Here is a 20763-nt window from a genome sequence, read left to right as displayed (position 1 = left end):
AAGATAGTATATCTGATATATTTTAAACTAAGTGGGATTAAGGTTTCTTCAAATGTCTGACGGAAGTGTCATTAAAGTTAAGCAATCTATTATAGTTTGATAAAACGTCTTGGCTATTCTAATTACCAGTGATATTTTTACGCAATAATTTTTTGTCAATGTAGATAGCTTAGATGGAGAAACTAAATATCATGATGTTGACAAAGATAAATGAGGCCTAATCTTAATATCTTATCTTAAGATCTTAATATATCATTATTACTCATTCAAACGAATTCTTCGAAATCTAACGTGCTAAATTTCGCACTGCGCCCAGTGGACTCCCAATGTGGGTCAGTTGTCATGTTGGCAGATTCCATATAGGAAGAAATTTTTGTCTCTATCTATCTCTCCTACGGCTCCTTGGTGGCGTCTATATTCCTCCGAATAAACCTACAGCATGTTATACTGATTTTTCCGACTCTCTCGAAGATATTGTCAACATTAATGGGTTTCAAGACATCTTGCTTCTAGGTGACTTCAATCTGCCGAATGCTGACTGGACCTCGATGTGCGCATCACGTGACGGCTCTTTTCAAGTTCTTCAAAATATGGCAACCTTGTTTGGCCTTACTCAAGTCAATAAGATTCCCAAATTTCAGAGGTGTAATCCTTGACTTATGTTTCTCCTCTTCTCAAAACATAACAGTCTCTCATGACCCGGATCCGCTGCTTCCAGAGGATATTCACCATCCAGCACATGACTATATCTAGACCAATTAATGTCCAAAAAAATGTAACTTATCAGGCCAACGTCAAGCTTTGTGACTATGCTAGCGTACTCCAGGACCTACAGGCTCTTGACCTTGCTGACTTGGTTGCTCGGGGAGACGTCAATGAAGCATTCAACGTATTCGTCAACACAATCAAGAAGAGTGTACTTCAATTCTCTCCGAGGACGAAGATGGGATTGTCAGCCTTCCCTAAATGGTTTTCTAAGGAGTTGATCCGCCTTACAATCTTGAAAAAATCTCTCCACAGACGCTACAAATCGACCCTTTCCCAGCTTAGTTATAACCAAATCGCTGCAATAAGAGCACAGTGCAAGTCATTGTCCAACACTTGTTTCAACCAGTACATGAATACAGTTCAAACTTCAATAACTGATAACCCAAAATTCTTCTGGAGCTATATGAAATCGTTAAATAATAACAATGCAACCCCCACTACTATGCATTTTGACGACATCTCATCAAGCTCTGAAAGAGATGTAGCGAACATGTTTGCTGACTTTTTTGCCTCAGTCTTCAATCCGGCCGATGACCCATTTCAATCCAATCGAATCTCCAGCTCATCTATTCACCAATTTTCTACTTGCCGCATAAGTCCATCAGAAGTTTTGAAGACACTCAAGAATCTTGACACTAAAAAAGGTCCGGGCCCCGACTCAATCCCACCGAAAGTAATTAAGCACTGTGCTGACGTCATCGCCCGTCCCTTAACCACAATCTTCAACAGATCAATATCAGAAGGAGTATTCCCGGATATCTTCAAAATTGGCCATGTAGTTCCCATCCACAAGAAAGGCTCAGTAAATGATATAAAGAATTACAGGCCCATTACCATTTTAACCAATACTAGCCAAAATCTTCGAGAAGATTGTTTTGAGCAGAATCATACTCATGATCAGCAGCAAATTGACCATTAGTCAGCATGGCTTTATCTCAAATAGGTCTACCTCCACCAATCTCGTTCTCTTTCAAAGCCATATCATCGAAGCATTTGAACGAAGGAAGCAGATTGACACCATAGAAATGGATTTCTCTAAAGCCTTTGATAGAGTGTGCCATGAAAATTTGTTAAATAAATTGGGGGCATTGGGGATTTTTCAGGACCCTTCCTCCAGTGGCTTAAAAGCTACCTACATAACCGGAAGCTGGTAGTGAAATATAACAACGTCCTTTCCAAGGAGTTCAAAGTAACAAGCGGTGTCCCACAAGGTTCCCATCTCGGGCCCATCCTATTCAATTTGTATATAAATGATGTGGTTTCTTCCCTGACTTGCAAACATTTGTTGTTTGCGGACGACCTGAAGCTGTACTCCGTTATATCTTCCGCCTTGGACGTGGCTCAACTACAAGATGACATTAACAAGGACGATCGCTGGTGTAGTCTTAACAAAATGTCGCTGAATCTGAGCAAATGTGTTTGCATCTCATTTTATCGCATTTCAAAACCTATATTGCATGATTACTCTGTCAGAGGTGTGCCACTATCCAGAACATCGGAGGTGAGGGATCTTGGAGTGTTCTTTACTTCTTCCCTTAGCTGGGAGCTCCATGTCCAACATATATGCAATAGAGCTCTTCAAGTCCTTGGCTTCCTCTTCCGAGCTTCTAAGTCATTTACTGATCTAAACGTTCTCAAACTCTTGTACTGCTGCCTGGTGAGACCGCACTTAGAATACAACAGTGTTGTTTGGTCTCCTCACCAGCAATATCTAAAAGACAACATAGAGAAGATCCAAAGACGTTTTCTGAGGTTGGTTGGTGTTAGACTAGGATTCCGATATCTGGATGTTCCTGTGCAAGAAGTCTCACGGCTCCTAAACCTACCTTCCATGGAATCAAGGCGTGTCAGTGTCAGTCAGGACTTACTTTTCTTATACAAGCTGGTCAGAGGAGAGTTGGACTGCCCTGATTTGCTGGAAAGAATAAACCTCAGGGTACCTTCTGGCACGAGGTCAAAGGCACTTTTTGCGAAAACCTCAACTAATACCTTATGTGCAGCCAATAGCTCACTTTTTCGAGTCCAGCGCCTGGGCAACACACTTCCTGATCACCTAGACTTATTCCATACCCCGCCCTCGTCATTCAGATCAGCTGTTCGAAGCCTCCAATCGTGACACGTGACCACCTTTGGCTTGTGCAGCGAAGTGCTCTTGAGTGGTGCCTTTAGAGGGCCACTACAACCAGTGCAAGTGGTTTTGTTATGCATGGCTGGCCTGTTCAAGGTTGCTTCCGTAATAATTAACTTGTTACATTTCATGCCTAGTATTGTTAGTAGGCTATTGTTACTGATTATTCTTTGTTATTATCGCTATTGCCATGGTTTATCTCTTGTTTGTGTCATTGTTATCGCTTTAACCACACATTATTCATTTTTGCATATATTTATTAGCTTGTTGTTATTGCAGTTTATTGTTATATTTATTAATTGTTATTGCTTTCTGTTACACCGTTGTTTGTTATTACTTCTAGCTTATTGTTACGTTTAACTAGTCGTCATTTATTAGTCGTTAAGTCAGCATCTTGTCTTAATCTTTGCCATTGTACTATTCACGTTGTTGTCTCCATTATTTAGAAAATATTTTGTTTTGTTTTGCAATTGTACAATTTAATATTTCTTGTATATCTCTTGTACACCGTCTCAACATTGTGCTACTTTGCTTACTATATATGTATAATGTCCTGATTTAACTATACTGATTGTAAATTGGCTAAGCCCTTGGAAGACAAAATAAATAAATAAATGTACTCCGCAAAAATTCCTTGGGGTACTACTCGATCGAGGCTTGACATGGAATAACCACATTGACCATGTGTGTTCCAGACTATCCTCAGGAATATATGTTTTGAGGTCCTTGGCCCGGAATTGCCCCAGTCAGGTATTATGGGCTAATTCACTCTCACCTTTCCTATGGGGTGGTGTTGTGGGGGCCTGTGCAGGCAATAATTTCTTGAGGGCGTTCAAATTACAAAAAAAGCGATTCGTATTATCGCAAAGTTGAATTTCAGAGAGTCGTGCAGGACAGCCATCAACAATTTGCAACTGTTGACTTTGCCCAGTCTCTAAAATTTAGAAGCATCTTTGTTCTGTTCATCTAAATGTGCCCTAACCAGGGGACGCGACATACACGGGTATGAGACTAGAGGCAGAGATACTCCCGAACTGGAAGACACAGAACGGTGGTTTATGAGCACTTGCCGTCGCAGGCAGGTGTTCATTTCATTAATAGATTACCAAATTCTATGAAAAATGCCCAAACGCCCAAGGCGTCAAAAGCTCGTCTTAAGCGTTTTCTGGTGTCAAAGGCATTCTACAGCGTTGACGAATTTTTGACGTTTAACTGGGAGACCGCCCAATTCGATGACTGACTCCAGCGCTGGAAGTGGGTTGAGATTGGCGAAGGATGAATGAGACTGGAATGTATGAAAAATTATGTAAGTTTGAATGTAATAGTAGTGTGGTATGAGAGTTTAAAATTTAGAAATAATTAAGACGTTTTCCATACAATGTGAATAAATTGTTGTGAGCAATTAAAGATTTGATTTGAGGCCACGAAAACACTGAGGCAAGAAATGACTGACGTCAAAGCAGGCCGACATGAGTACCTTAATCGCCAGTCCGAATCGCGGTCGAGTCCTCATCTGCGCTCCAGCATCCGAAATAGAAGTGACGTCTCGCTGGAGGTTCGGAGACCAAGCTAGAAAATGCACTATTCCCTGTCAGGACGCTGCCAGACCTCGGGAAATGAGCTGGGAATCACTAGAAATCCCTCAATAATGTCAATACAGCTTCTCTTTATCAGGGACAGAGTGACCAAACAGTCATTGCAGTAGAAATTTGTCCATAAAAAATTCTGCTTTAGTAGGGAAGGGTAAAATTTGAGAGAATTGACATGGAATATTTCCGCCATCACTTAAAGTCTCTTTACAAAAGATGAAAATAGTCAGGTGCTGTTTTGGATCTGTGACGTACAAAAGAAAAGGGAGAAAAACTGTGTATTATCGTAATATAGACTCGCAATTTGTAATATTGTATACTCTTATAACTAAGCATGGAGAGAAGTAATAATAGGCCTACTACTGTGAAGAGTTAACAATGTAACGCTTAGCTCAAAATTACAATGTAACTAAAATTAATTTCTATGAGTAACGTACTGAATTCAAATAATTAAAATATGAACTTATGATCAAGAGAAATAAAGTGCTATATTGATTTTTTTGTTATTGTTTTAATTTCTGCTCAACTTTGTATTTATACAGTAGCAAAACATTTATTTGTACTTTCACTTCGGTAATTTTTAGAAACTTTACTTACATGTACTCCTACAAAGTTCACTGTATGCTCCGCAACAGACACTGTTGGAATTGTAGGCAATAGGCAAGGCTTGTGTCGTAATGTTAATTGCGTGCTAAACTATGTCTGCCATTGTTTTTTTTTTAACACTTTGGAGAAAGTCTTTGGTGCAATTGACTAAGCAATATTAGAATGGTAATAAATAATAATTGAGCTCTTGGTGTTTCTTCTATAACAGAATTTAAAAGTATACAATAAACAAGTAAGTAAAAGAAATTCTAATACTTAAATATTATATATAACGGAAACGGCTTCTCTAAAAATAGAAAGAGGTATATCCAGTCAAGGACACTCACTTCAAGTCAGTAGTTTAATTTGTTATCGATATATCCCCCCGATTGATAGGCAAAGCTATTACACAGTTAATTAAAATTCCAGTTCAAAATGAGTTCATGTTTAGTTCAGAGTACAAGTCTATAAACCAATTGATTCAACCAGGTTACATAATATATTTCATATAAAGGGAGACTCACCTTAGTATACTACTGTAAGATTCTAAAAAAAAACTTTTAGATTTGTTCTCTATTTTGAACTGAGTAAAATGTCTGATTATCAAAAGACATAACAAGTGATATTATGTTTTAACGAGTCGGCAAGTTTGAAATAAACTACATTTTAACGTGAGAAAGTTACAATTATCAGTGATTTTTAATACGGCCTTACTTTAATTCCTTTAATGAATTAAAGTTTCTATTTATTACATTATTCCTTTGCAAACGATTTAAAGTTTTTTATTATCTCTGAAGTAATGCGTCATATAACGTGTGTAAAGCCCACTGGATCTTGTGACTACAAATATTTATTGGAAAACTAAGTATATATTATATTAAGTCAAAAATATTTCGTGGCCTCAAAAGACATAAACCCCACATAAAAAACTGTCATTTAAAAAAAATTCAAAAACAATAACATAATCTGTTACATTAAAACAATACTGTAACATGTGTTCCATAGCACGTTTATGTTATTGAAGTCCAGTCACTTAGGTAGACACTCTTTGTTCAGAACATTTAGATGTTACTTTAGTAGTTACAAAAATATTTTGTGAAACAACTGCTGTTTGGTTTTGATTTTGCTTTCGTCAGATGAATCTTTTATCTTTTGCAAATTGAAATTGTTTCTGCCCATCTATTTTAAAAGCAAATTACTGTGAAAGCAAAGTAAAAGTATGAATAAGTAAACCAAGCCCAAAGGATAATCAGAATAAAGTCTACAACACCATAAAAAATTGTCAGAAACAGAAATACATTTCAAATCAGAATCAGATAATAATATGCAGTCGGAAAATACGTCACGAAGGAAATGTATATGAGATAGAACTTTCCGATCCCATATAGAGAAGAGAATGTCAAATAAATGTATTAAAATTATAATTTAAGTATTTAAAATGACCAACCTTGGCAAAGATTGGGACTGCATGTGCTTAAAACAGATGCCTTGCATTCACCACTGTTACTAGAACCGAGAGCAATGGCTGCAGTGACACTGTTATGCGCACCCAGGTTAGAGCATTACATGGTACTAGAGTCAGTCCTTGGGCAGGTCGTCACCCTTCTACCATGTAATACTCCCCTCCCTTATTAGGTTGGTTTATTTGAGATATTTAGGTTACGTCACGCATCCTTCTATCTACCGGATAAAACATGCACTTCCTCGACAAGACAATAATGTGGATTCGTAAATACTAACTGACACGTATTGAACTGTACGGTAAAATTACTTTATAACGGTGTTTAATGTTTTCAGATTATATAATTTTTTAATTATTATTGAAGTCTGAGTAGATTTAGACAAGAAACGAGTATTTTTATGGGACAAACCGGTTGATGTTAAACGAAATTGTATTCTATTCTCGGTTGCAATTTAAGTATTATAAATATAGAGCTTACTCCACATATTATTAAATTTTACTGAGAATTTCTAGTCCAATTCCACCCAATCTTTCAAGTGCACAATGTGCTGACTTGAGAGATGTATCAATAGAACCGTTGTATTATAGATACGTTTAAGTTATTATTAGGATGTGATATAAAATAAATTCCTCGTTCCCAGATATAAAACGATAAGACCAATGCTAAACATGGGACTAAACTTTTCATAAAGATTAAATTCAAAACGGTTAAAAAGGTTAAATATTGAAACCATTATGATTTTAGTTTCCATATGAACTTTATAACAATTTACTAGATTTACTAAACTCATATAATCTTTCCATTTATTAAATATTTTTTATAATATCCTCCGTTAGTAATTTCCGTCATAGGTGTACGTATATATGAAATGTAGGTTACGTCACGTGTGCTGCAATCTACCGCATACAATATGCACTTCCTCAAACAAGATAATAATGTAGATCCGTAAATTCTCACTGTGGCGTTTTGAACTTGACAGTATAATTACTTTATAGCAGAGTTTAATGTTTTCAGATTATATAGTCTTTAATTATCATTGAATTCCGAGTAGATTTAGACAAGAAACGAGTATCTTTATGTGACAAACCGGTTGATAATAAACGAAAATGTATCCTATTTTTGGATGCAATTTAAAGTATTATAAATATAGACCTTACTCCATAAGTTACTAAATTAGATTGTGAATTTCTTGTCCAGTTCTACCAAATCTTTCAAGTGAACAATGTGCTTACTTGAGGGATGTATCTACAGAACCGTTGTATTTGCATATACCTTTTTGAATTAATATTAGAATCTGATATGATAAGAATACCACGTTACTAAATATAAAACGATAAGACCAGTGCTAATCATTGGACTAAATAATTAAAGTGGACTTTAATTTATTAAAGTGGAATAATTAATTAATTGGACTTTTTCATAAAGATAAAATTTTCACAAAGGTTATAAAGACTAAATATTGAAACCATTATGATTTTAGTTTCTATGAAATTCATAGATTTATTCAACTCATAGAATCTTCCCTTTTATTAAATATGCTTAATAATTGAATAATATATTATATAATATTCCGTCCTGTTCTCACTGATACTGTGTTGGAAGTTAGCCCACCACCACAGGTAGCTGAGGATACTACAATTACGAAGGTCTTGGTGACGTCAAAGGAGACGAAACGAGGTACAACTCGTAATTGAATATTTATTTGAGTTCCAGCAGTGGGAAAACGAAAATTGTGTGTGCTGATATCACAGGAGATTTGGAAACCAAACCGGTAAATGTACCAAACCTTGTCAGTACGCCATCAAAGCCTACGGAAAAAGCCGGGATCACTATTAGCGGAAAGTGATCTCTCACTAATGTAATTCCGACGTTTCTGTATCAAGGACATATTGATGAACAGCGTTTTTTAGGGACACTGGCGCAAATGTGCATTTATCCCAAATCTCTGCTACAGGGGATTAGGTTGATTAAAAGCTGTGAGCGCTTTGCAGCGAATAACACATGAATTCTTCCTACGGTTTGGTGACATTGAATATATATTTTCGACCTAGGCTGCCCTTTACAGCTGAAGTAGTCAAAACCCTTTGTTTATTTATAAACTTCTGTGCCACTATGATCGACTATTGGATGTCCGATGACACTCTTTGGTTGACAAAATAACCTCACTTCTGGCAAGTGGCATGATATATTGTTAACGCTTGTATCTTTTGTATATTTAGATTTAATCCAAATAAGAAAGCAGTAACATTATTGCTTCTAAACATAAACATCATGTACAACTCTTACAACGTTGTCTAATTGAATCAGATAGTATAGTTACAATGCAGGATAGCCTACGCGTGTTCATATAAAGCTTATAAATGACACAGTCAATCGGAGTTTACTGGTTGACCTGGAAGAAATCGATTGTAAACCACGCTACTTTTAGTGGAATCAAAATATCACAGCATCGAAAGGGATACAAAATATAAAACTAGGATCTTTAATAAACTTTTTCCGGGTTCTTTATACTTAATACTGGCATTTAGGTAATATTTTAATTGCTGCCACTAAAAGGGAGAGAAAATCGTTATCAAAATATCAATTATACTATATTTACTTGTCTGGGGGTCAGTTTTAGTGATTAAAGCTTAAGAAATATATTTATAGAAAAACAAATAAATTATTTTATATTTTCAACCCTATTTATACTTTTCTCATAAGTCATGAGTTGCTACAATCTAAACTCAGGGCTTAATTTTTAACACCAATATTCAGTTAACATATACTACCATACAAACAAGACAACATCTACGTCAATTGTATTCTATGAAATATATGATGTTTTGACTTATCCATTTGAAGAATAATGCAGTCAAAGCGATAGAGGTTCAGACGTGCCGTACGGGTCCATAGTTCGGAAGAAGACTGAATATTAATTCTGCTAACTTTGTCTCTATCAATATGAAGTAAGATCACTCAGAAAGCCACTGCACTGAACAGTTTTCCAAAGTTATGAAGTTTTAAATTATGTTTTCATGTTAACGAGGAACAATTATTGTTTGGAAGAAATAATTCAATCGCAAGGCTTAAGTTACAGTTATATAAATTGTCAGGAAGAGAGATAACCTAGATTTTTCACCACGATATTAAATTGTCAAATCACATTTTGTTATTGTTGCATATTCTCGCTTTTTATCTCGTAGTTCATCTAGCTTACATGTTACCAAGAATTTGTTTTACAATATGTCGATAATGTCTGAAAACATTCCCTACTTGATCATTTAACTGTACTAATTCGTTACAAGTTGTAATATGGTGGGTTAGGAAACTTCGAGTGGCTACATTTGTCTACACAAAGCATTGATAAGATATCAAATAAGACATTTCATCGAACCTGACAAAACTGGGTTACGTATTAAAATATCCTTTCTGTGCCAAAAGAAGACAGATATTTCTTAAGATAATGTATTTTGTCCATATCACTGAATTAACCAATTTATTAATGTTTTTCAAGTAAATATATACAAAACTGTTTCACTCAATATTTATTAATCTGTATAGTAGAATTAATCAAAACAACCCATTACAGAAAGATGTACTTATGAAGTAGATCGAGAACCTATTAATCTAATAAATTATCTACATTACGTAATAATAATAATTTATTCCATTATTAATTTACAACAGTATAATTCACATTTACTTTTTTTGGAAATTTCTGACCACTATTACCAGTAGTGATATAATTTAATAATAATATTGAGACACTTAATAAATAGTTATATAAAATAGTTATTACAATATTTAAAATATAGTTATCGTTATTTAAAACCTGTTTAATAGTAGGTATGCTGGGATTTCCAGAAATAAATAGTTTCACGAATCACGACATGTTTGTTCTAGTTGTTGCAAATGAACTAGAATTTTTACAAACAAACACACAAATACAGAAAATAGTGGCAAAAAGGCAGTGGCCAAGCCTAGTGACATGCCAGCCTGTCCAAGTTGGGCTTATTTACAAAATCCAACCTCTTTGACACTAATTTCAAGAATAATTTATATGTAGTAAAATGTTATGTTACTAATACAGTAAAACATAGCAAGAACTGTGTAATCATTAAGCTAAATAATATGCTTGCTCGACCATCTTGATGTTTTAATAACAAACTGTCTTTTGCACTGGTTGGCATGTCACTCTCGTAATAATTTATGATACCAACGTTGAAAGGGTTTGGGGCTGCCAGTGCTTAAATCAGTTGCCATGCATTGACCACTGTTACTAGAATCAACTGAAATGATGCATTAACACTGTTATACGCACCCAGGTTAGGGAATTACATGGTACAAGGACCAGTCCTTTTGCAGGTCGTCGCACTTCTATCAAGTAATAATGGAGTATTGGGATATCTAGGTTTACGTCACGTGTGCTGCAATACATAGTGTGCATATAAAATAAATATTTCAGATTATCATTATCATTATCATTGTAGTATGAGCGGACGGTTTGAGATAGAACAAATACCTAATTAATTCTCTGTAGCCATTCAAATAATATAAGTTAATAATATAAGGCTACTCAAAATGTATTTATTACCGTTAGGTATCTATAATTCTAAATCTTCCAAGTGTATAATGTGCTGAAATGAGAGATATATCGATATTATTATAAATAATTTTGATGCTAAATTAAGATCTTGACAGGGTATGAGTTCTAAGTTACCGGATATAACGTCAAGTTCAATGTTAAACAATGTACCGACCTTTATACAAATATTATTAAAGTCTTTACTTGTTAGAGACAAGAAGATTTTGAAATTAATATAAATTTAGGTCGTACAGAAACTTTAACAATGATATTTATACGTTGATTAACTTTACATATTTCTTGGTACTTAATATCGTGTAGTAATAGTGAAATTTTAATTTGGCTACAAATTTAACTTTTGTTCACATGAATAGTCAAACTAAATGTTTCTTAAGGGTTTTAAATATGAAAGAATATCTCCTTATGAATAAATTGGTAGGCATTGCGGTAAGACAATTATGACAGCTTTTATTTATATGAAGTACTTTATATAATTATATACCTTGCAGAGAAGCACAAATATGCCTCAATAACCTCCGTAACGTCTCGTGCCAATCCTAAACAAACTTTTATGAATAACGCACAAAATGCAAACAATTTCGATACAAACATTAGATTGTGATTAATAAAGTGTTTATTTGTTGTTTTAGTATTAATTATTTAATTTTCGGTTAGCTTAAGGTAACAGCGACAGCATAGTTCTGGTTCGCAGTTTTAAATAGATAATTTGTAAACGTTTCACGTAAATCTCGCTCAAACTTAAAATAATATGCAATGTTTACATCAGACGACTTTTGAGTCTACGGTAAATCTCATTCCTAGCCCTTTCCATACATTTAAAAATGTCGTTGCAAATTATAGTTATGAATTATGTCCCCCCTGCCTCCTATATATTTTATTGTCAAGCACTGGAACTCACCCCAGCGCAGTGTTATCCACCGCTCAGTGCTACTGTAGTAGAAATTCCCTCATCTCATCTTTTAGCCCGTATCACTAAAACTTCCCTGGTAGTGATAGTATGGGGCGAGTGGTGCAAGTGACGATTCCAGTTGGAACACTTGCCAGCCCTGCGGTCTAGTTGTTTCCATTTCCCTTCAACTAAACCCTACTCGGCGGATCCTCTTCTTTAAATATCTCTTAATTGTGTGTTTTATATTTAATTTGTTCAAGTCCTATGATAATGAAAGGAGAACTGTAATATTTTATGTACAGGCATGTTTCGTTCACCTTTTATTAAACTAATTCTAACTTTAAATTATTGTGTTTTAAATTAATTTTTAGTATACAATACTCAACGGTCTCCCTGCACTGTTCCATAAAAGCATATAAAAGTATACGACGGTGAAGGATCAGATGATTCCTTTTTAATAGCTCGTAGTGGCCGCAGTCCATACAGTAGTTTTACATTCAGCTAAATATACACTAAAATAAGTGAGTTATAGTACTTCTGCTGTTCTACAGGTTAAATAAATCAAAGTCAGGAGTTGCTACAATCTAAACTCAAGGCCTAATTGTTTAACACCAATATTCAGACAACATATACAGCCATAAATGCAAGACAACATCTACGTGAATTGTATTCTATGAAAATTATGTTGTTTTGACTTATCCGTTTGAAGAATATTCCAGTCAAAACGACAGAGGTTCAGCCGTGGTGTTTGGGTCATAGGTCGGAAGAAAACTGAATATGAACTCTGATAACTTTGTCCATATCAACTTGAAGTAAAACTACTCACGATGCCACTGTAGTTAACTAATTTTCAAAGGTATTAGGTTTTAAAATGGAGTTTTCATGGTAACGAGAAAGAGTTATTGTTTGTTAAGAAATAGACCAATCTTAATAGTTAAGTTACAGTTATATAAATTATCAGGAAGAGAGCTCATCTAGATCTTTACACTAAGATAATTAATAAATGAATGAATATTTATTTCCTCATGGAAAATAAAGATCACACATATGTACAAAAAAAGGATATGATCTCCAAGGCGCACCCTAATTATACATAGAAATATAAATCCTTTCAGATTGTAAATATTAACATAGTGTTTTAATGGTTCATATTTTCTTAGATGCAAACATATGTTGTTACAATGGTTAGAACTTTTATTTTAAATAATGAATTTGAAATTACAACAAAATGTACTTTAGGTAATAAATAGAGTGGTGTGGCCTATAAGTTAAAAATTATCCGTTAGTCTGTTTTATTTTTGTTGTTGTTTGTAAATTCAGGATAATAAATTTTGGTAATTTATGCTACGTGCTTTTTCAAAATGTAAGTAAGAAAAGGCATTTGTAGAATAGCAAAAAAAATATGAAAAGATGTTTTTCAAGTGAATTTTTTTTAAAGCTTAAGTTAGTTAATAATTTATCGTTGGAATTTAATTAACTATATCTCATTCTATTGACTACTGTAGATTGAGTAATTGATTAATAGTTAATTGTTGGTTAAATTTACATTACAAACCGATTATATATCTCTCAAAATACTTCATGATAAGATTATTTCACGGAATATTTAGGTTACATTGTTATTATTGTTAACATAAAATTTTACGTGCTACTCTGAAGCAACTATTATACATCTTTTAGTGTCAAATATTTTTGTAGATTCTATTGTCTGAATTGTGCTCAGGGATTTGTTCGGGAGCGGTTAGTGTGCCTCCACATAGGTCTGCGTACCACTACCCATCCAGTGCCCGTGCCGTACCTGCTACTGTGCCTTCCTCCCTGACCGTGAGCCCTTACGGAGGCGTATGGTTGTGATCTACGTACTGATAAGTAGAACTTTTATTGTTATACAGACCAATTGACGGATTACCTCAAAATAATAAGGATTAAACTGGTACCAGTAATTTATAGGCCTAGGCTAACTAACTTGCCTCCAGTGAAATTGACTTTACCTCGGACTTGGTGAAATTTATGAAATATTTTCACTATTCAAAGGACATTGCCTGTGCTCTACATCACTGCGGTTACCTCCAAGAACTTCAGCGCATCGCGTAGTTGAATAATGACTTCAAAATATATTTTTTTATTGGGTAAATATTGATGTTTAATGTGCTTTGTGTAAATATATGTCTAGTTTATGTAAGTATTGTTTGATTGATATATATGGGTAAAATACCAGAAGTACTAGTGGCCGGCCAAGGTAATGTTGTTTAGTGTATATTTACTGGTGTTTAGGGTATATTGTGTTGTTAAATCTAAGGGTTACCTGTACCCTCAGACTGTTGAGATCCAAATACAGAAATGGTAATCAAACCTTTTTCCATTATATGAAATGTAAAATTACATAATTTTAGTAACTATTTCATTTGATAAATGTTTCTTGTGCAATAAAAAAGGCTATTTTCAACTCGTTTGGGTTTTCATTATCAGCCTGTGTAACTTGTCATATCTGGCAGAATGAGTATTAAGTGATTAGATTTAAGCCAAACAACAGGCTCTTAGAATTTTTCTAAACTTAATGATTACATTGAATGAGTTTAGCTTTCTTATATGTATTTACTTTTCTTAGATTTACCTTGGATTTAACCCACTCTTACTTTGGTTAGTTACAAGGTCATTAATTTTACAACATCATTCAGTAACGGGTCTTTTCCTTGTTCGGACTCCGTTCTCCTACCAAACTACTATTGGAAACAAGGTGGCGCCCTCGGATAGTACCATAAACAGTTAACTCTACTACGCCGTTAACTTGTGAAAACAACACCTCCCCTTCCCACCCCCCTAGACTGAGCAAACTGGGACCGCTACATCCTCAACAAGAGAATAATGTAGATCCGTAAATTCTCACTGAGACTAGTTGAACTTTACAGTATAATTACTTGGTTATAGCGTTTATTGTTTCAGATTACATAATGTTTAAGTATTATTTTAGTCCGTGTAGATTTAAACAAGAAAAGAGCATTTTATGTGACAAAGAGGTTGATATTTTAAGGCAATTTATTCTATTCTCGGTTGCAATTTAAGTAATATTAATACAGTGCCTACCCCATATATAATGTTGTTACGTCTGACGAAGGATTTTGATCCAATTCCACCCAGTCTTTCAAGTGCACAGTGTGCTGACTTGAGAGACTTATCAATATTATTATAAATAACTTTGATATAATATTAGGATATGATATGAATTTCTCGTTCCCTAGGTAAAAAATATTAAGACGAATGCTAAACATTGGGCTAACCTTTTAATTAAAATCATGTTAAAAACGGTTAAACACGAATAAATATTGAAATAGTTATGAATTTAATTTCTATGTATATGAGTTAGGACTTCCCGATCTATATAGAGAAGGAAACGTAATATAAATCTATTAAAATTTTAATTTAAGAATTTAAAATGACCAACCTTGGCAGGGATTGGGACTGCCTGTGCTTAAAACAGTAGCCGTGCATTCATCCCTGTTACTAGAACCAACAGCAATGGCTGCAGTGAAACTGCTATGCGCACCCAGGTTAGAGCATTACATGGTACTATAGGGCCAATCCTTGGACAGATTGTAGCCCTTCCACCATGCAATACTCCCTTCCCTTATTAGATTGGTTAATTCATATATTTAGGTTACGTCACGTGTGCTGCAATCTACAGCAGAGAATATGCACTTTCTCGACAAAACAAAAATCTAGATTCGTAAATGCTTACTGAGACGTATTAAACTTTACAGCTTAAATACTTTATAATAGATTTAAAGGGTTTCATATTATATATTATTAAACTATTATTGAAGTCCGAGTACATTTATAAAAAAAGGATGTGTGTGTGTGTGTGTGTGTGTGTGTGTGTGTGTGTGTGTGTGTGTGTGTGTGTGTGTGTGTGTGTGTGTGTGTGTGTGTGTGTGTGTGTGTGTGTGTGTGTGTGTGTGTGTGTGTGTGTGTGTGACAGACATCTTGATATTAAAAGGAAATGAATCCTGTTCTCGGTTAATTTAGGTAACATAAATAGAGGTTACTCCACATAATCTTCGATTTGCACAAATTTCTGCAATGCTTGTACCAAATAACTCAAGTGCACAATGTGCTGACTTGAGAGATGTATAAATATTATTAAAAATAATTTTGAGATAATATTAAGGTTTAATATAATAAAAATTTTACGTTCCCTATGTATAAAAAAAATAAGACAAATGCTAAATAGTGGACTAACATTTTAGTTAAGATTGTGTTAAAAAAGGTTAAATAAGACTAAATATTGAAATAGTTATGAATTTAGTTTCTATGTATATGAGATAGAACTTCCCGATCTATATAGAAAAAATGTCAAATAACTCTATTAAAGTTTTAATTTAAGAATTTAAAACAACCAACCTTGGCAGGGATTGGGACATCCTGTGCTTAAAACAGTAGCCGTGCATTCATCACTGATACTAGAACCAACAGCAATGGCTGCAGTGAAACTGTTATACGCACCCAGGTTAGAGCATTACATGGTACTAGAATCAGTCCTTGGGCAGGTCGTCACCCTTCTAACATTTAATACTCTCCCTCCCTTATTAGATTGGTTAATAATTATTGATATATGTAGGTTACGTCACGTGTGCTGCGATCTACCGCTGATAATATGCACTTCCTCAACAAGAGAATAATGTAGATCCGTAAATTCTCACTGAGACTAGTTGAACTTTACAGTATAATTACTTGGTTATAGCGTTTATTGTTTCAGATTACATAATGTTTAAGTATTATTGTAGTCCATGTAGGTTTAAACAAAAAAAGAGCGTTTTATAAAACAAAGACGTTGATATTTAAAGGCAATTTATTCTATTCTCGGTTACAATTTAAGTAATATTAATATAGGGCCTACCCCATATATAATGTTGTTACGACTGACATAGGATTTTGATCCAATTCCACCCAGTTTTTCAAGTGCACAATGTGCTGACTTGAGAGATGTGTCAATATTATTATAGATACTTTTGTTTTAATATTTGGATCTGATATGATAAGAATTCCATATAAATAATAAGAATAAGATTAAGACGATAAGACTGGTGCTAAACATTGAACAACAACGGACAAGTTTACAATGATTACAAGCGACTCGATATTGAAACCATTTTGAATTTCGTTTTTGTAGAAACTTTCTAACAATGGAATCCATAGATTTATAAACCTTATGGAATCTTTTCTTTTATTAAATATACTTAATAATATCCTCCGTTAATAATTTCCGTCATGTTCTCACTGATACTGTGTTGGAAGTTAGCCACGACCACAGGTAGCGGAGGCTACTACCATTACCAACGTCCTGGTGACGTCAAACGAGGACAATCTCGTAATTGAATATTTATTTCAGTTCCAGCAGTGGAAAACGAAGTTAAATATGCTGATATCACAAGAGATTTGGAAACTAAACCAGTAAATGTACCAAACCCTGTCAGTACGTACGCCATCAAAGCCTCGGGAAAAAGCCGGGGATCACTATTAGCGGCTAGTAATCTCGCACTAACGTACTTCCACCGTTTCTTTTACAAGGAAAGATTGAAGAACAAACTTTTCGTAGAGACCCTGGAGCAAATGTACATTTATCCCAAATCTCTGCTATATAGGAGAAGGTTGAGGAAAAAAAATTTGAGCGCTTCGCAGTAAATAACACATGCATTCTTCCTGTGGTTTGGTGACGATGAATATATATATTTCTGACTCAGACTACCCTTAATGTGGAGTTTAATGATAGCTAAAGTAGCCAACACCCATTGTTGATTAGCAAACTTCTGTTCCACTATGATCTACTAGTGGATGACACTCTTTGGTTGAAAAGAAACCTGGCTTTTGTCAAGTAGCATGAGATAATGTTAACGCTTGTAACTTTTGTATATTTTGATTTAATCCAAATAAGAAAGGACTAACAATAATGCTTTAAAACATAAACATCTAGTGCAGCTCTTACAACATTGTCTAGTGAATGACATAATAAAGTTACAACGCAGGGTGACCTACGCGTGTTCATATAAAGCTTATAAATGACACAATCTATCTGAGTTTACTGGTTGACCTGGAAAAAATCTATTGTCAACCACGCTACTTTTAGTGTAATCAAAACGACACAGCATCTAAAGGGATAGAAAATATAAAACTGGAATCTTTCCTTAAGAAATGTCTGGGCTTTATATACTTAATACTGACATTTAGGTAATATTTTATTCACTGTCAGGCAATTAAAAGGGAGAGATATCGTTAGTAAAAATGTCTACACATAGTTACAAATATAGTTTATTGTCTGGGGGTCAGTTTTAGTGTGTAAAGCTTAAGAAATATAATTTTAGAAAAACTATAATTTTTTTTCATATTTTTAACCCTATTGATACTTTCCTATGTCGACCATTACCACAACTCCCAAAACTATTTTTTTCTAAGATAATCTTTCCCAAAAAATTCAAGAACCAGGTTGAGTACTTTAACTATTAACATTGGTTCTGGAATACTGAATGTACACCACTTATAACAAGAAAAATGAAAAAAATACTTTTCAAAGTAAATATCATAAGAGAGAAATTTTATAATAGGTTCTGGCAACAAGCAATGGTGGCACCAATTTGACAGTTAAATGTTATTATTATTATACTTGTAATCTCGCAAGTTTTTCTTTTCGTTTGTTGTGTCTACTATACTATACACACTTTCTTGCAGTATAAAAAGCCAAAATTAAGTACGTCTGAGGAAATAGACTTAAATTTTGATTATGATCAGTGCAAAACAATCGCGTGTATAACTTCATTGAAGAGTTATATGTTGAGTTTTAATTTATGAAAATATTTAATCAAATGTACCGCCTCAGCGGTAGTGATAATAAAGTACTTGTATGTGAAGTAGTGGCCGGAGTCCATACAGTAATTACATACAGCTAATATACAGTAAAATAAGTAGGTTATAGTACTTCTGCTGTTCTACAGGTAAATAAGTCAAAGTTATTAGTTGCTACAATATAAACTCAAGGATTAATTGTTTAACACCAAAATTCAGACAACAAATACAGCCATACATACAAGACAACATCTACGTGAATTTTATTCAATGAAAAATGTTATGTTTTGACTTACCCATTTGCAGAATATTCCAGTCAAAGCGACACAGGTTCAGCCGTGGTTTTCGGGTCATAATTCGGAAGAAGACTGAACTCTGCTAACTTTGTACGTTTCAACTTGAAGGAAAATTACTCATAATGCCTCTAAAACCAAACATTTTTCAAAGATATTAGGTTTTGAAATTGTGTTTTCATGGTAACGAGGAATAATTATTGTTGGTTAAGAAAAATATACTATTCGTATGGCGTAAGTTAGTTAAATAAATTATAAGCAACAACATTCTAAACATTTACACAAGAAAAACTTATTTCTCTAATTTTGTATAGATTTTTACAGCAGAATAAGTATATAAAACCATTACAGAAAGTTGTATTAAACAAATAGGTATTGCCAGTCGTATGCTGGAGTAAAATTAAATAAATAGTTTCATTAAATTAGACCATGTTTGTTTTAGTTTTTGCAGAAGAACTATAATTTGACCCAACTCAGAAAATAGTTATTTGCAAAATGGTAGTGCGGCCAAGCTAAGCGATATACCAACCTGCCCAAGCCGGGATTATTGACAAAATTCACCCTCTTTGGCTCTAATTTCTAAAGTAATTTGTATATATTAAATTAGATTATTCCTAACACAGTAAAAGGTAACGAACAAATGTGTAATCCTTAAGCTAAGCAACATGCTTGCTCGACAAGGTTGGTTTTGTTATAAAACCCTTTATTTTTTCTGGTCGCATGTAACTCTTGTTTATTATTGTTAAAATATTCAAATAATCTGTCGGAAAATATTTCTTAAAGTAAATTTCTATTGGATCTATTATAATGTTACAAATAACCAATTTAAACAGAGATTGGGATTGCCTGTGGTTAAAATAGTTGCCGTGCATCACCAATGTCTAGCACCAACAGCAATGGCTGCAATGACACTGTTATGCGCACCCACGTTAGAGCATTACATGGTACTAGAGTCAGTCCTTTAGCAGGTAGTCACCCTTCTAACCTGTAATACTACCCTCCCTTATTAGGTTGGAGGATTTTGATTTCTCGGTATACGTTACCTGTGCTGCAATCTACCGCAGACAATATGTATGAGAATAACGCAGATCCGTGAATTTTCACTGAGACTTATTGAAATTTGAAGTGTAAATACTATATAACTGCGTTTTGTGGTTTCTGATTATATATTTATTAATTATGATTATCACACACATTATCATGATCTTTAAAATTTGTATGATAATTTTCTTTCTACATAAACAACATTAAGTTATATGATTGTGCATATTCAACCGTGGAATTTAGTTGAGTGCCATTGAAGCACTTAGTAGCCTGAAGCATTTCGTTTTCTGAGGGTGATGTTAAGTTTACTTTTCTGCATGATTTGTCTATATGACCGCATGGCGATAATAAAATGAGCTACTTGCTTAAAATTTAGCATGCAACCTTAGAGAAGCCTATTATTCGACACGTATTGTAGCGTACTCGTACCTTTTATACATAAACAAACAATAGAAGAAATAGATGTGGTCCATGTAAAAACACGTGAATAGTGAAGCATGTAAAGTTAGGATTGTTTGAGGAGAATTCACAATAAACTATGCTGGACTAACTTATCTCGTAGTTGTGTTCATAGATTCTAAT

General features: G+C 34.1%; 1 protein-coding gene across 1 annotated transcript; it reads left to right on the top strand.

Moving 5' to 3' along the window:
- Window positions 1-2161: 2161 nt before the first annotated feature.
- On the top strand, window positions 2162-2884 carry LOC124372072. Its single transcript, XM_046830435.1, has one exon. The coding sequence runs from the start codon at window positions 2162-2164 to the stop codon at window positions 2882-2884; it is 723 nt and encodes a 240-aa protein (XP_046686391.1).
- The last annotated feature ends 17879 nt before the right edge of the window (window positions 2885-20763 follow it).

This window comes from Homalodisca vitripennis, unplaced genomic scaffold, assembly GCF_021130785.1.
Source record: "Homalodisca vitripennis isolate AUS2020 unplaced genomic scaffold, UT_GWSS_2.1 ScUCBcl_2481;HRSCAF=7296, whole genome shotgun sequence".
Taxonomy (NCBI): Eukaryota; Metazoa; Arthropoda; class Insecta; order Hemiptera; family Cicadellidae; genus Homalodisca; species Homalodisca vitripennis.
This window is presented reverse-complemented; position numbering and strand designations above follow the sequence as displayed.

Bases quoted from the DNA above. Each gene is read 5' to 3' on its own strand.
- LOC124372072 (XM_046830435.1), top strand. From the start codon at position 2,162: ATGTCGCTGAATCTGAGCAAATGTGTTTGCATCTCATTTTATCGCATT.